Genomic DNA, 16,923 nt, shown 5'->3' with positions numbered 1-16,923 from the left:
TTTTTTTTTTTTTTAACTTTCCCTTCTTTTTTAAATCAACTGTATGAAAAAAAAGTTAAAAAGAAAACAAACATACAATAAAAGAACATTTTAAAGAGACCATAACAAGGGAGTAAGAAAAAGACAACTAACCTAAGATAACTGCTTAACTTCCAACATGTTCCTACTTTACCCCAAGAAAGTTACCTAATATAGCAACATTTCTGTGAACTTGCTCCTACTATCTCCATCAGAAATTAACAGACCATAGTCATTCCTGGGCATCCCCAGAACGTTAAATAGCTTATCTGTTCTTCTTGGATTATTGTTCCCCCTTCCTTAATTGCTCTCTATTGCTAGTTCCCCTACATTCTACATTATAAGCTATTTGTTTTATATTTTTCTTTTCTTTTTTTTTTTTTTTTAACTTTGTTTATCAAAAAATTAAAAACAAACAGGCAAACAACAACCAATAAAACCCCACAACATTTCAAACAAAGCAATGGATTAAGGAAAACAAATAACCTAAAATAACTACTTTGCTTCCAATATGTTCCTACCATACCCCAAGAAAATTAATTCAAAGTTCACATTAGTGGTAGCATATAATATTTCTCTTTTTGTGCCTGGCTTATTTCGCTTAGCATTATGTCCTCAAGGTTCATCCATGTTGTCATATGTTTCACAAGATCGTTCCTTCTTACTGCCGTGTAGTATTCCATCGTGTGTATATACCACATTTTATTTATCCACTCATCTGTTGAAGGACATTTGGGTTGTTTCCATCTTTTGGCAATTGTGAATAATGCTGCTATGAACATTGGCGTGCAGATATCTGTTCGTGTCACTGCTTTCCGATCTTCCGGGTATATACCGAGAAGTGCAATCGCTGGATCGAATGGTAACTCTATATCTAGTTTTCTAAGGAACTGCCAGACTGACTTCCAGAGTGGCTGAACCATTATACAGTCCCACCAACAGTGAATAAGAGTTCCAATTTCTCCACATCCCCTCCAGCATTTGTAGTTTCCTGTTTGTTTAATGGCAGCCATTCTAACCGGTGTTAGATGGTATCTCATTGTGGTCTTAATTTGCATCTCTCTAATAGCTAGTGAAGCTGAACATTTTTTCATGTGTTTCTTGGCCATTTGTATTTCCTCTTCAGAGAACTGTCTTTTCATATCTTTTGCCCATTTTATAATTGGGCCGACTGTACTATTGTCATTGAGTTGTAGGATTTCTTTATATATGCAAGATATCAGTCTTTTGTCAGATACATGGTTTCCAAAAATTTTTTCCCATTGAGTTGGCTGCCTCTTTACCTTTTTGAGAAATTCCTTTGAGGTGCAGAAACTTCTAAGCTTGAGGAGTTCCCATTTATCTATTTTCTCTTTTGTTGCTTGTGCTTTGGGTGTAAAGTCTAGGAAGTGGCCGCCTAATACAAGGTCTTGAAGATGTTTTCCTACATTATCTTCTAGGAGTTTTATGGTACTTTCTTTTATATTGAGATCTTTGGTCCATTTTGAGTTAATTTTTGTGTAGGGTGTGAGGTAGGGGTCCTCTTTCATTCTTTTGGCTATGGATATCCAACTCTCCCAGCCCCATTTGTTGAAAAGACCATTATGACTCAGTTCAGTGACTTTGGGGGCCTTATCAAAGATCAGTCGGCCATAGATCTGAGGGTCTGTCTCCGAATTCTCAATTCGATTCCATTGATCTATATGTCTATCTTTGTGCCAGTACCATGCTGTTTTGGCAACTGTGGCTTTATAATAAGCTCCAAAGTCAGGGAGTGTAAGTCCTCCCACTTGGTTTTTCTTTTTTAGAGTGTCTTTAGCAATTCGAGGCATCTTCCCTTTCCAAATAAATTTGATAACTAGCTTTTCCAAGTCTGCAAAGTAGGTTGTTGGAATTTTGATTGGGATTGCATTGAATCTGTAGATGAGTTTGGGTAGAATTGACATCTTAATGACATTTAGTCTTCCTATCCATGAACATGGAATATTTTTCCATCTTTTAAGGTCCCCTTCTATTTCTTTTAGTAGAGTTATGTAGTTTTCTTTGTATAGGTCTTTTACATCTTTGGTTAAATTTATTCCTAGGTACTTGATTTTTTTAGTTGCTATTGAAAATGGTATCTTTTTCTTGAGTGTCTCTTCGGTTTGTTCATTTCTAGCATATAGAAACATTACTGACTTATGTGCATTAACCTTGTATCCTGCTACTTTGCTAAATTTGTTTATTAGCTCTAGTAGCTGTATTGTCGATTTCTCAGGGTTTTCTAGATATAAGATCATATCATCTGCAAACAATGTCAGTTTTACTTCTTCTTTTCCAATTTGGATGCCTTTTATTTCTTTGTCTTGCCGGATTGCCCTGGCTAGCACTTCCAGCAGAATGTTGAATAACAGTGGTGACAGCGGGCATCCTTGTCTTGTTCCTGATCTTAGAGAGAAGGCTTTCTGTCTCTCACCATTGAGTACTATGCTGGCTGTGGGTTTTTCATATATGCTCTTTATCATGTTGAGGAAGTTTCCTTCAATTCCTACCTTTTGAAGTGTTTTTATCAAAAAGGGATGTTGGATTTTGTCAAATGCTTTTTCAGCATCTATTGAGATGATCAATTGATTTTTCCCTTTTGACTTGTTAATGTGTTGTAATACATTGATTGATTTTCTTATGTTGAACCATCCTTGCATGCCTGGAATAAACCCCACTTGGTCATGGTGTATGATTTTTTTAATGTGTCTTTGGATTCGATTTGCACGTATTTTGTTGAGGATTTTTGCATCTATATTCATTAGGGAGATTGGCCGGTAGTTTTCCTTTTTTGTAGCATCTTTGCCTGGTTTTGGTATTAGATTGATGTTAGCTTCATAAAATAAGTTAGGTAATGTTCCATTTTCTTCAATGTTTTGAAAGAGTTTGAGTAAGATTGGTGTCAGTTCTTTCTGGAAAGTTTGGTAGAATTCCCCTGTGAAGCCATCTGGCCCTGGGCATTTATTTGTGGGAAGATTTTTGATGACTGATTGGATCTCTTTGCTTGTGATGGGTTGGTTGAGGTCTTCTATTTCTTCTCTGGTCAGTCTAGGTTGTTCATATGTTTCCAGGAAATTGTCCATTTCCTCTACATTATCCAGTTTGTTGCCATACAGTTGTTCATAGTATCCTCTTATAATTTTTTTAATTTCTTCAGGATCTGCAGTTATGTCACCTTTTTCATTCATTATTTTGTTTATATGGGTCTTCTCTCTTTTTGATTTTGTCAGTCTAGCTAGGGGCTTGTCAATCTTGTTGATCTTCTCAAAGAACCAACTTTTGGTGATATTTATCCTCTCTATTGTTTTTTGTTCTCTATGTCATTTATTTCTGCTTTAATCCTTGTTATTTCTTTTCTTGTACTTGGTTTAGGATTGGTTTGCTGTTCATTTTCTAGCTTCTTCAGTTGATCCATTAGTTCTTTGATTTTGGCTCTTTCTTCCTTTTTAATATATGCGTTTAGTGCTATAAATTTCCCCCTTAGCACTGCTTTTGCTGCATCCCATAAGTTTTGGTATGTTGTGTTCTCATTTTCATTCGTCTCTCTATATTTAGCAATTTCTCTTGCTATTTCTTCTTTAACCCACTGATTGTTTAGGAGTGTGTTGTTTAACCTCCAGGTATTTGTGAATTTTCTAAGTCTCTGATGGTTATTGACTTCTAATTGTATTCCATTGTGGTCAGAGAATGTGCTTTGAATAATTTCAATCTTTTTAAATTTACTGAGGTTTGTTTTATGTCCCAGCATATGATCTATTCTGGAGAAAGTTCCATGAGCACTAGAAAAGTATGTGTATCCTGGTGATTTGGGATGTAATGTCCTGTATATGTCTGTTAAATCTAATTCATTTATCAGATTGTTTAGGTTTTCAGTTTCCTTATTGGTCTTCTGTCTGGTTGATCTATCTATAGGAGAGAGTGATGTGTTGAAGTCTCCCACAATTATTGTGGAAACATCAATTGCTTCCTTTAGTTTTGCCAGTGTTTCTCTCATGTATTTTGTGGCACCTTGGTTGGGTGCATAGACATTTACGATTGTTATTTCTTCTTGCTGAATTGCCCCTTTTATTAGTACGTAGTGGCCTTCTTTATCTCTCAAAACATCCCTGCATTTGAAGTATATTTTATCTGAGATTAATATTGCTACACCTGCTTTCTTTTGGCTGTAGCTTGCATGAAATATTTTTTTCCATCCTTTCTCTTTCAGTTTCTTTGTGTCCCTGTGTCTAACATGAGTCTCTTGTATGCAACATATTGATGGTTCATTTTTTTTGATCCATTCTGCGAATCTATATCTTTTAATTGGGGAGTTTAATCCATTTACATTCAACGTTATAACCGTGAAGGCATTTCTTGAATCAGCCATCTTATCCGTTGGTTTATGTTTGTCATATTTTTCCCCTCTGTCTATTAATATCCTTTATTGTACCCATACCGAATCTCTTTAGTACTGAACCTTTCTCCAAGTCTCTCTTTCCTTTCTTTGTTTCTCTGTCTGTAGGGCTTCCTTGAGTATCTCCAGTAGGGCAGGTCTCTTGTTAGCAAATTCTGTCAGCATTTGTTTGTCTGTGAAAAATTTAAGCTCTCCCTCAAATTTGAAGGAGAGCTTTGCCGGATAAAGTATTCTTGGTTGGAAATTTTTCTCACTCAGAATTTTAAATATATCGTGCCACTGCCTTCTTGCCTCCATGGTGGCTGCTGAGTAGTCACTACTTAGTCTTATGCTGTTTCCTTTGTATGTGGTGAATTGCTTTTCTCTTGTTGCTTTCAGAACTTGCTCCTTCTCTTCTGTGTTTGATAGTGTGATCAGTATATGTCTCGGAGTGGGTTTATTTGGATTTATTCTATTTGGAGTTCGCTGAGCATTTATGATTTGTGTATTTATGTTGTTTTGAAGATTTGGGAAGTTTTCCCCAACAATTTCTTTGAATACTCTTCCTAAACCTTCACCCTTTTCTTCCCCTTCTGGGACACCAATGAGTCTTATATTTGGACGTTTCATATTATCTATCATATCCCTGAGGTCCATTTCGATTTTTTCAATTTTTTTCCCCATTCTTTCTTCTATGCTTTCATTTTCCATTCTGTCATCTTCGAGGTCACTGATTCGTTGTTCAACTTCCTCTAGTCTTGTACTATGAGTGTCCAGAATCTTTTTAATTTGGTCAACAGTTTCTTTAATTTCCATAAGATCATCCATTTTTTTAATTTAGTCTTGCAATGTCTTCTTTATGCTCTTCTAGGGTCTTCTTGATTTCCTTTATCTCCCGTACTATGGTCTCATTGTTCATCTTTAGTTCTTTGAGTAGCTGCTCTAGGTGCTGTGTCTCTTCTGGTCTTTTGATTTGGGTGCTTGGGCTTGGGTTATCCATATCGTCTGGTTTTTTCATATGCTTTATAATTTTCTGTTGTTTTTGGCCTCGTGGCATTTGCTGAACTTGATAGGGTTCTTTTAGGATTTGTAGACCAATTGAAGTCCTTATCCCTAATTTATCAGATCTACAGCTTCGTGGAGTACACTTTCTCTAACTAAGCAGCAGGTGGCGTCCACGAGCCACCTGTTCTCCACAAGCCAGTTCTCCCCTGCTTAGCCTTTTTGGTGAGTGGGGGAGTGAGTCTTGTGGGGTCCAATTGGTGTACCAAGCTTGCGTGTGTAGTTGGTGTTGCCTGCCCTGTATATGGGGCGTGTGTCTGGGCAGTCAGGGAGGGGGGGGTGGCTCTAACAATCAAATCTCCCTGGTGATCCTAGAGTTTTAAAGCTGCTGCAATAGTCTAATCCTTCAGTTCAGTCCTGCCACAGTTTGTCTCTGCCTCTGACCCACAAGTCCTTGGTATTGGCGTATGGCTCCTGAGACTTGCAAGTGGGCCCCTCTTCCAGGCCGTGCACCCCGGGTCCTCTGTTGAGGGATGACTGTGCTATGTCACAGGTGAGTGCCGTCCCCCCAGGGCAGTTCTAGGCTGCTGGGCTGTGTAGGGAGGCTCCCAGTCTGCTGAAATGATGGCTGAATGGGGCTTTGTTAATTCACACTGCTCTACCTTCCCAACTCTGGGACAATCAGCTGAGGTTGCAGGGAAGGCTAATGTCCACGCCCAGTTTTGTGGTGTGTGCCTGTTATTTGAAGCACTTCCGTCACACTGGGTTGTCTGGGGCCGTTCTGGGCTATGGGGCTGGCGATGGGCAGGAGTGTTTCCTGTCCACCAGGATGATGGCTGTGAGCAGACACCCCCCTTTTCTTGGGAAGTTGTGGTGTTTAGTGAATTTTCTCAGCCACTGGATTATTGTGTTTTGTCTCAGAGCTCTCCTAGTTCTGCTCTTGACTTGACCTGCCCAAATAGCAAGTCTTTGAAGCTTTCTGTATTGGGCTTCTTAGAGTAATTGTTTTAGAAAAAGAAAAAAGGATTAAAAAAAAAAAAAAAAAAAAAACGGGCCCTCCTCAGAGATCTAATGGGTTATTGAAATGCTAAGAGACAAAGCAACCAGGGCCATTAAGGAAAGGTCCACAGGGCAGAGAGATCAGCTTTTCTTCGGTATTTGCATATGCGCCTCAGGGCCCTTCCCCTTTCTATGTTCACCAGAACTCCAAAAATCCTCAGCTCTTATTTTGGAGTTTTTCGTGTTGTTTGTTTTCTATGCCTGTCTCCTCTCTGCTGGGCTGGCTGCTCTTAGATTCTCTGGTGTCTGGTCTCAGTCTATCTATGGTTGGAGTTTGGATCAGTAGAATCAGTTTCCGATAAGGGCTGCCACTGCAGTTCTCCCTTCTCCTTCCCGGAGCTGACAGCCCCTCCTCCCACGGGACTGAGCCTGGCAGGGAGGGGCACGGGTCCCCTGGCCGCAAAAACTTACAGATTTCGCTGATCTCAGCAGTTCCACGTTTTCATGAGTGTTGTATGAAGTATGCCCAAAGTCAGATTGCTCTGTGGTGTCCAGTCCACGCAGTTCCTGGCTTTCTACCTACTTTCCTGGAGGAGTAACTAAAACATACAGCTCACCAGTCTGCCATCTTGCCCCACCTCTGCAAATACATTTTTATTCCATACCTGAATTCCTCTGTGACCAGTATCCTTGAACCTTTATTGTATAGACTGTTTGGTTTAAGGTTACCAGTTGCAGTAAATGTGCTGGCTTTGTTTTTCCTTTGGTCAGGGGTTGGGGCATAAGGGGGATCTGGCTGTGACATCTGCATACCATTTAGGGAGTGGCTATACCTTCTGGTTTCTGCGTGCAGAACGAGAGCGCTGACCTGGGCATCTCCTCAACAGTGTTTGATGCATTCTTTTCAGTAATAGCTAGATCTTCATTTCCTGTGTACCTCCTGTACTTCCACCTTTATAACCAATGTAAACTAGTGGAACATTCATTACTAACTTAGCATTGAATAACCAGTGTATATGGGTTCATATTCTTTAGACAGTGGAAAAGTATACAATTTTAATGACCATAAGTTCATTTTTAGAAATCTGTTTCAAAAGGAGAATACTATAGCTGTTCTCAAATAAAGAAAAATCCTATTTGGATTGACTCGTCACTTGAATAAAAGCATTTCTGCATTCAATTTCTGATTTCTGCCATTCAGTCTTAAATGTGAATATGTTAGTTTGTAAACTTAAAGTCAGAAAGTATGCTTCTTATATGAGCCTTTCTTGTTTGCCACTTTAGCAGGTATATCGTATAGGTTCTGAAATGGGGTGAAAAGTCTATGTATGGGTTTATGAGAATAGAGACACTCTATACTAATCTAATTTTTTCATTTCCGTGTGTTGTTAGTTTTGGTATAGTTCTCTTAGTCCATCTAATTTATTAATTAGTACTTTTTTTTTTACTTTGTAGAAAGAACTTGTTCGTATTGCCAAACACTATGGAAAACTATACTTTAATATACCTTCTCATTTCTCTATGCAGCAAATTGCACAAAGTTTAAAAGATGAACAGAAGAAGGTACCTTCAGAAGCCTCGTTTTCAGATATTCAATTAGAAGAAACAGAGTCTAACAGTCTAAAAAAATCTGGTATGTTGTCTTATAATTCCAATATTTAGTCATTCATTTAATAAATCTTTATTTAGGACTTGTGTCCTAGGCATGTAAAACAGCTCTTGCCTTTGAGGAGCCCCAGAGTTTAGTGGGGGGAGGTTGACAAGCCATAGATGTAATTCAGTGGTAAGTGACATGTCAAAGGGGTGCCCAGGGCATTCTTAGACCGTGGAAGAGCCATCCAAGTTACAAAGGGAGGTGAGCCTTGAGTGCAGGGAGACAAGCTTGCTGAGAGTTGTGGCACCTGACACCTGCCATTATAAAGATGAGTATGAATGAACCTGGTGAAGTAAGGTTGTTTAAGATAGATAGGGTAGGGTGTTGGAAGGCATGCAGAATGGAAGGACTTGACCATTTGGGGGAAGTCAAATGGTTCGGCATGCTTGGACACAGGTTGTAGGTAGGGAAGGAGCAGGTAAGGCAAGCCAGATTAAGAGGTCTCATGTGCAAATCTTAGAATTTTGAGCTTTTAGAAGGTAGAGTGAATCAGCAAAATTGCGTGATTGGATTTACGTTTTGTAAATGTGTTGAATGACTGGGACTAGGTTAAAATATTGCTGACAGAAATATATGGGATAACTTGAATTGGGGTGTGTTTTATGCAAGGAGCAAAATTGTCCAAGAACCACCCTGGGCACTCATGAGTTAACTAAATAACAAGCTAGATACGTAGAATGACACCCCCTAGCTGTAAGGGCAGCACCCCAGATCAGCTGTCCATGGGATTGTTGGTTTCTTCCCTCTCACTGGCAGGAGCGCTGTAACATTCCACGGGTTTTAAAGGACTTACCTGTCTCAGAATCCCCAGGTTTAGAGTATCTGCTATTCTGAGTCAACTGTATAAACAGTAGGTACCCCTGATCCAGACTACCAAGCAGCCTGGGTGTTCCCCATCTGACAAGATCCTTTGATCACATTTGCCGTGGGCAGGGTGACCCGCAAGCAGGCCTTGGCTCTGGTGCACCTCTTTGAGTTAGTAGAGATTCTAGTGCACATCTCTGCCTTGCTTGTGCTGCCCTTGTGACTTTTCCCTTCCCACGATAAATCTTTTTTAACTTCTGCCTGGCATTGCCATAAGATTGTTGGCAGAACTCTAGGGGCTGGGTAGGAGGTTGTTGCATTTTTCCATTGTGAAAGATAAAGATAGTTGGAATCAGCGGATTAACTGGGAGTTGGAGAGCAGTGCATAGATGAGGGAGGGATATGGATGGATCAGTAGAATCTGCTGACACACAGATGTGGGGACTGAGGGAGAGGTGAGTCAGGTCCTAGCAGGAAAGCCGAGGGTCTGTGTTACATGGATCCAGAGCTCTGCTCCCAGTACGGTAGCCACCAGCCACTGAGCTCTTGATCTGTGGCTGGTCCAAATGTGCTGCAAATGTGAAATACAAAGTAGATTGCAAAGATAGTCGCAAAAAAAAGCATGGAAGATATCTTAGTAATTTTTTTTAACTTTATAAAAAAATTAAAACAAACAAAAAACATTTCAAACAAAACCGAAACAAAGGACTAAGAAAAAAACAAATAAACTAAAATAACTACATTGCTTCCAACATGTTCCTACCATACCTTAGTAATTTTTTAATACTACATGTCAAAATGATATTTTGGTTATGTTGGATTAAATAAAATACATTGCTAAAATTATTCTACTTGTAGTCTTTTTACCTTTTTTAATGTGGCTACTGGAAAAATTAAAATAATCTATGCAGCTTGCATTTATTGCTTACATTGATTTTTGTTAGACAGCACTGCTCAAGAGGAGGACTGGTTCAGAGAGAAAGATTTAGGGTTAGCTGATGCAGTGAACTTGTGTAAGAGCCCCCAGGACAGAAAACAGGGATCATGGCAGAAGCCTGAGGAGAGAACCTTAGCAAATGCTGACATTTAAGGAGCAAATGGAGGAAGAGGAATGTGTAGAGCAGACAGAAAGAGCAGCTGGAATGGTCAGAAGCAAGCAAGGTGACAAGATGTGGTGAAAGCCAGAGGAGGGAGTGGTTGGCAGAGTAGTTTGAGGAGACAGGTGAGAAAAAGGGAATCACGAGGACCTTGTAGCCAGAGAGTGGGATACTATATTTTAAGAAGTACTGAAGTATGCTTACTTAAGAGGTGGAGTAGTTCGGAATAGTAAGTAGTGGGTCTCTGTGGGTTAAGAGTTGCAAAGATGGAAGTGAAGGTCATTGGAGTTGGGGAGGTCAAGGATCTTAAAGGAGCCACATGGGTCATCTCTGCAGTTATTGATGTCACTCTGAATGGTGATAGAATTTGGTGTGGAAAGCAAGATCTGAGTCAGGTGGCAAGGAGGGCAAATAACATAGAAACACTTCTGGTTCCAAGGTGTGTCAAGGTGAGAGAATAAGAAACCTCCCGAAGAGAGGTCTTTCAGTGACATGATGCTCACTCGTATGGTAGCACTAGGCGCCGCGGCAGGTTGGTGGAGGGGCCAAACGATCAGTACCTTCAGAAAGCACAGACTTTGTGCACTGTGGACAGCAAGTGAGGAGAGGAGGTGACGCTCACGGAGGGTGACGGGGGACACATGCCTGAGGGCCATGGCAAAGCTGTGTTCCTGGGTTTTCTGCTCCTCGGAAGAGGCATTTGTTGGTGCACTATATAAGTAAACTTTTCCCCAGTCAACTGTTAAACAAGAAAGTAAATAAATAGAAATCGAGTTGACTTCTGGCTTTAGAATACTTACACATTTATTGCACTAAACTTTTATTTGGGAGTACTGTTATTGGATCAGTGTTTTGAAGGACAGATCCTGCAGATATCTATCATAACCCTTAGCAAAATTCTAGAGACACTTAATCTTCTAAATATTCTTTGATATAATTTATCTAGTTTTATCTTTAAGAAACTTCATGCCAAGTACATATCTTAGTTTAAAGTAGGGGTCTTACGGAAGAGCTTTAAAAAATTGTACAAATATGTGCTTTTGAAAAAACAATTAAGCTTTCGGAGCTATAAATTGAAAGTGGAACCTGCAACCTTCCCCCTCTCCTTTCCCCCATAAATCTACTCTGCAACCTCCAGGCCTTCTAAGCATACGGGGAGCTAGCTATTTAAGGGAAAAAAAAAAAGGAATTGTACTTTACTTATTGTTTCGTAACTTGTTTTTTTTTTTTAAACCAGTATATCATGGATATGCTTTTATTTTTTATTATTGGAAAAATTTCAAATGTACAGAAAGTAGGAAAAAACTGATGCTATGAATGAACTCCCATACCCATCACCTGGATTCCACGCTCGACATTCTGTCACTTTATATGTATATTTTTTGCTAATCATTTTAATGTAAATGATAGCTATCATTGCCACTTTAGCCTTGAGTTTGTCAGTATCTGTCCAAAAAATAAGGACATCTCTTAATAACCATAAACCATTATCACACTGACAAAATTAATAAAGTTTCCTAATATCCTCTAATACCCAGTCCATATTTAAGTTTCCTTCTAGTCCCCTAAAATATGTATTACACCTGCTCCACTTTCATGATTCATTTTGAAATCTGGCCCCTTGAACCCAAAGTGATGGTGAGTCCCTTACAAAGGTTTCTTTTTGCACCCTGCGCTAGACTTTCCGGCACTTACCAGAGCCTGTCCTTTATGACCTGTTGAGGGGAAGCCAGCGTTGGTCACTTGGGAATTGGAGATACTAAGCAGGCCTGTAAGTGATACAACTTAGAACACAGAAGGCAGGTGTTTCGGTTTGCTGAAGCTGTAGGAATGCAATATACCAGAAATGGGTTGGTTTTTACAATGGGGATTTATTAGTTTACAATTTTACAGTTCTAAGGCCATGAAAATGTCCCAGTTAAGGCATCAAGAGGGTGATACCTTCTCTGAAGAAAGGCCTCTGGCATCTGGGGTTCCTCTGTCAGATAGCAAGGCACATGGCCGGCGTCTGCTGGTCCTCTACTCCCGGGTATCGTTGCTTCCAGCTCCTGGTTGCAGTGGCCTCCTGTCTGAGCTTCTTTGGGTAGTCTCTAAGCATCTCCGGGGCTTTTCTCTCTCAGCTGTCTTTGGGATTTTCTCTTTGAGCTCTCTCAGCTTTTTCTGTCCTTTCTCCTCTCATAAAGATACCAGTAAAAGGATTAAGAACCACCTTGAATGGGGTGGGTCACATCTCAATTGAAATAACCTAACCAAAGGATCCCATCCATAGGAATAGGTTAAAAGAACATGGCCTTTTCTGGGGTACATAATGGCTTCAAACTAACGTGACAGGCAGTCAGCTTTGATTAATCTTCCTATTTAAAATTGCTTTATTTTCTTGTCCCCCCCCCATTGTCTCCCCTTTGCCACCACATGACTACATACAGATCTGCCCCTTTTAGTGGCTACATGGTATGCCACAATATGAGTGTATTGTTCATTCATTCCACAAAGATTTGTTGATCACAGGGAGAGGCAGTATGGGTTGAACATGTATGAGGCTGGTATGTATATTTGTATATATTCATGTGTGTTCTCACTTTTTGGGTCTTACTTGTTGCTGATTTAGATTTTTTTAGGGCATTTGTGGTTAAAGGTGAGACTAGAAAAAAATTGATGGCCCACAGCTATTGCTAGCTGATGAGAACAGTTTATAGTTGTCATTCAAATTATTTTAAGACATTCACAAGTGTGAAATGTATTTTCTTTTCCATTTGGGTTGTAGGTTCAACAGAATCCCTCAATCCTAGGCCCCAGACCACAATTTCTCCAGCAGATCTTCATGGAATGTGGTATCCTACAGTTCGGAGGACTCTTGTCTGCCTCTCCAAATTATACAGATGCATAGATGTATGTATGTTAATTCTTGTACTTCACCTTAAATTGCTTGCTCTTTGAAATGTTTTTTATTTTAATTTTATCTTGGTATAATATTTTATTTAGTATTCCTAGAATCATGTAATTTTAGATACAGAGGTAACCTTAAGGTCAGTCTAATTTAGGGCTTCCTAACCTGAACATTCTGTAGGCCCTTAGAATTCACTGATGGGCTTCGAGGAGTCTGTGAAACCTTGAAATTGTGGATAAAAATTTGTATTTATATTTGTATTTGTATCTTTTTGAGAAGGACTATAGCTTTCATGAATTCTCAAAGGAGTCCATGACCACAAATACATTTGAAACTACTGATTAATTCATCTGCCCTAGTTTACCAGTGAGGAAAAAGTGCTACAGGAAGGTGAAGTGAGCCCAGTGTCACATAGGTATAATAAAGTCAGTATTGAATGCAACTACTTTAATTTAGTTTTGCACTCGATTTGAATCAGCATCCTTATCAAGTAGTAGTAAGACTGCACCTCTTTCAAGCCATCAGAGTACTAAGTTGTAGTTTGTTGAAATTAGTGGTACTTTTTTTTAGCACCAGCTTACTTAGACTGTATTGATTTCAGTTATCAGTGATTTTAAGTTCTCTGGTTTAGTGATATCATTATCATTCCCTGCAAGATCAGATTTGTCTACGTTTACTATGTTTATTACTCGGTGTACTGGTGAACCAAAATAATTTTTAATATTCAGTGGTTTTAATTCATTTTGTCTTTGATTAATATACAATATTTTTTTAAAATGTCAATATTATTGACTTTGTCAACACCTTCAATCTGTATCTGAGCATTTCCAGAATAATATATTTTTTCATATGACAAGCTGAGGAACTCGGAGATGAGCATGTGTTGTATGTAGCTTTTCTAATTTCAACAACAGGATATTTAGCCTGATTTGTTTCATTATTTCAACACTGTTGATTGCTATGTATTTCGGGCCTTAATTACAGAGGTGGAGAAGTGAGTCACAGTTGATAAGGTAGGAAATTGTCAGAGTCTCCCCAGCAGCCGCCTGCTCTCTTGAGCAGTGATATGGTCTGAGTGAGAACATTGCACTGTAATTATGGTGTCCTTTCAGGCACCATTTTAAAAATGTATTCACTTGATCGTGACAACTCAGCTGCATATAAAGAGAGACATGATTAAGGGCAACAGCCAGTTGTCCGTGGATGTTGCTTCTTAAGAATGTGGTCCAGAAGACGTATGTGCACTGTCCCTCACGCTGTCGAGCTGTTCCGTGCCTTGAAGTCTCCTGGCTGAACAAGGTGCACTGTTGTGTCCTTGGGTCACTATTCTGTATCTGTTGCAAACTGCACGGTGGCTGGGGTGGGTGCTTGGAGATTTTGAAATTCAACCAGAAGTGCCCTTTGCCCAGTTCTGGGACTTTTAGGGGTCAAGCCCAAACACCTGTACAGAGTTTGTCTATCAGCCTTTCTGCCCAGCTGCGGAGATCTTTTCCAGAGGGAGATTTGGACATCTGGTGTTTTTTCTTTCCCCGGCTCCCCATCAGGTATACTGAATGATGGTACCAGGCTGGCAGTCAGAAATTTCCTACGGTGGACCTGGGATCCCAAGGGAAACCTGCAGGCAGCATATCCACCCAGAACCCATTGTCATCCTAAAGCCTAGTCTCCTAGGGGGACTAACAGGGATTTTAGGCATAGACTTGTTAGGCCCAGGGTCCCTCTGCCTGTTTTGGTCTTCGGCCTTAGGGCTGCCTATTCTTTTTTCACCTAGCTCACATACAAATCTTATCCCTCTCTACCTTATAGTCAAAAGTGAGGGAGGCCAGATCCAGTGAAAAGCACATTAACGCTGAGCAGGGGAAAGAGGGTCTGAGCTGCCCTAGTTAGCCTTCCTAAAGCAGTGTCCGTGTCCCAGCTGGGGGCAGCCCTGATCTCTTCCTCCTGCAGTCACCTCAGGGGAATCAAAGGAGAGAGAAACAATACAAAAAGAGAATAACATCAAGTAAGAGACCAGGGCCCCGGGGGCGCAGGGCTGTAGCCTGATAGTATGGATCTTGCTCAGACCCATCCATAGCAATTCTGTCTTGGGTGGAATGGAGGGCGAGGAGATTGCAGGGTCTGTTAGGAGACCCGGCCCTGACTGACGTGGCACACCTTCTGGGAAGATAGAGAAATGGTGAAGTTAAATTGAGAATCATACTTCACATACCATTCCGTAACCTGATTTTTTCTCATAGTAACTGCACAGTGTTCATAACTGAGTTGAGATCAGCTCCGCATTGCTGAGCATTTAAATTACTTCCCATTTTTGCTGTTTTAAATAATACTGTGAGGAAGAGCTATGTGCATGAATCGTGGAATACTGTCCTGATTAATTACTTGGGATAAAGTTTTAGAAGTGAATTTACCAAGGCATTGTTTTGAAGTTGGTTGTAGAGATTTAAAAAGCAGTCCCATACCACGAGGTCAGGTTGGCGTGAGGGCTTCACGAGGTCAGAACTGCATCGGCCCTGCTCCCAGCGTCTGTCACCAGGCCTGGCATGAGCTAGGTGCTCTTGCATAGTTGTTGCAGAGTCACATGATTGTCTCAAGAGATGAGTGCAAATTTCAAAACTATATATCCTGGTCTAGAAAAGTTACATGCGATTAGAAAAGTCCAGGAATAAAGTAATCCAACAGAGGGGGACAAGCAAGCATTCTTTGTTCCCTGTGTTTGCAGCCTTTTTTCCTTTGTTTTATCAAGTGCTTCAGGCTGATGTTTCTCTTTTCCTCCACCAGAGGGCAGTGTTCCAAGGACTGTCCCAGGAAGCCTTGTCCGCCTGCATTCAGTCATTACTGGGAGCATCGGAGTCCATCAGCAAAAACAAGGTTTGATGAAGCGTTAGGGGAAATCTTATTACCTATGATAATAATGTATAACAGAGCACTTTATCTGTAGTCACAGAAGCTGACTGCCATTTTGGCAGTAGAATTTGTTTAACATGATTTAATTTTGAGGTCCTTTGAGAGAAGCTAGTATTTTATTATAGTGCTAAATAAAGACTGTATGGCATAAGAGAGTGCAGATTATGCTAAAGTGCCAGAAATGGTACTTAGGTTATAAATTCTGTAGGATAAAGGCCTCTTTTTGTAGTCTTGGCAACTGCAGAAGTGGTGGGCTGTTGTTTCCCTGAAATACCAAAAGTGTTTTTAAAGGAAAGTGGCAATTTGTAATTATCCATATGAAGACGTTGTACCTAGTATAGATGGCCTCACTTAGAGGAAATAGCAGTCAATTTTGAGGCATGGCAGGTGTGGTCTTTTGGTTTAGTGAAGTAGTTGTCATGACTCCTCCTTTGTGGCTTTCGGTTTTTAATCAAGAAGGGATTTGGGGCTGAAATCTTCTGGCATGTTCTTCTGACATGGCCTCTGAGATTTTTTTTTCCCCAAGAAACATTGTTGAAAGTGTTACTTTGCTTAACTCACTACTTAAAATACCTGTTTTTTTGTTTTTTTTTTAAACCTGTTGCCTGTAGGGAAGGAGCTGTGGGGGCTATTTCCAGCCAAAATTTCATTGCTGTTTGGAGTGTTCAGACTTCGTGACTCTTTCTGGATTTGCAAACTTAATTTCTAACCTCAAGGCTTTAGATTAAAAAAAAACAACAAAAAATCTCCCCACAAAAAGATTTGCTAGAGAAGCTCTGCTTTTATTTATGATTGCTGCAACCTCCAGTTCATGGACTGAAGAGTTGGAATGAAATTTTGATATGGGAACAAGAAGAAGACAGAAAGTTAAATTACAGACAGGCAGTTTTAAGTCTTTAAAAAGTACTTCCAAATCTGAGCTAAGTAACCTTAAAACAGCTCTCACTTTTTTAGATAATAGGTGAAACTAGGAAACATATCTAATATTAGGGAAAAGGTTAAGTAATCATGACACATTCCCTACAGTGGGCTTTTACACTGCTATTAAGTTTCTAAAAATGAAACCATCAAAATTTAACTTAAATATATTAAGACCAAAAAATCCAGAGGCTACGGTATGATTTTATGTAATGAAAAAATGCACTGAACAAAATATGTAACAGCAAAAACTTTTAGGTGACTGTGA

At 39.8% G+C, this 16,923-nt stretch overlaps 1 protein-coding gene across 1 annotated transcript in view; it reads left to right on the top strand.

The window, feature by feature from the left end:
- Positions 1-16,923, top strand: part of COG3 (component of oligomeric golgi complex 3) — a 66,467-nt gene that overhangs the window by 30,982 nt on the left and 18,562 nt on the right. Inside the window, exons 14-16 of the mRNA XM_037799993.1 lie at positions 7,919-8,024; positions 12,711-12,835; positions 15,612-15,701. Of these exons, the coding sequence (XP_037655921.1) occupies positions 7,919-8,024; positions 12,711-12,835; positions 15,612-15,701 (321 nt within the window). The remainder of the gene's footprint in view (positions 1-7,918; positions 8,025-12,710; positions 12,836-15,611; positions 15,702-16,923) is intronic.

Source organism: Choloepus didactylus, chromosome 12 (assembly GCF_015220235.1).
Source record: "Choloepus didactylus isolate mChoDid1 chromosome 12, mChoDid1.pri, whole genome shotgun sequence".
NCBI lineage: Eukaryota > Metazoa > Chordata > Mammalia > Pilosa > Megalonychidae > Choloepus > Choloepus didactylus.
Note: the sequence above shows the minus strand (reverse complement) of the source record. Positions and strands in the feature narration are given on the sequence as shown.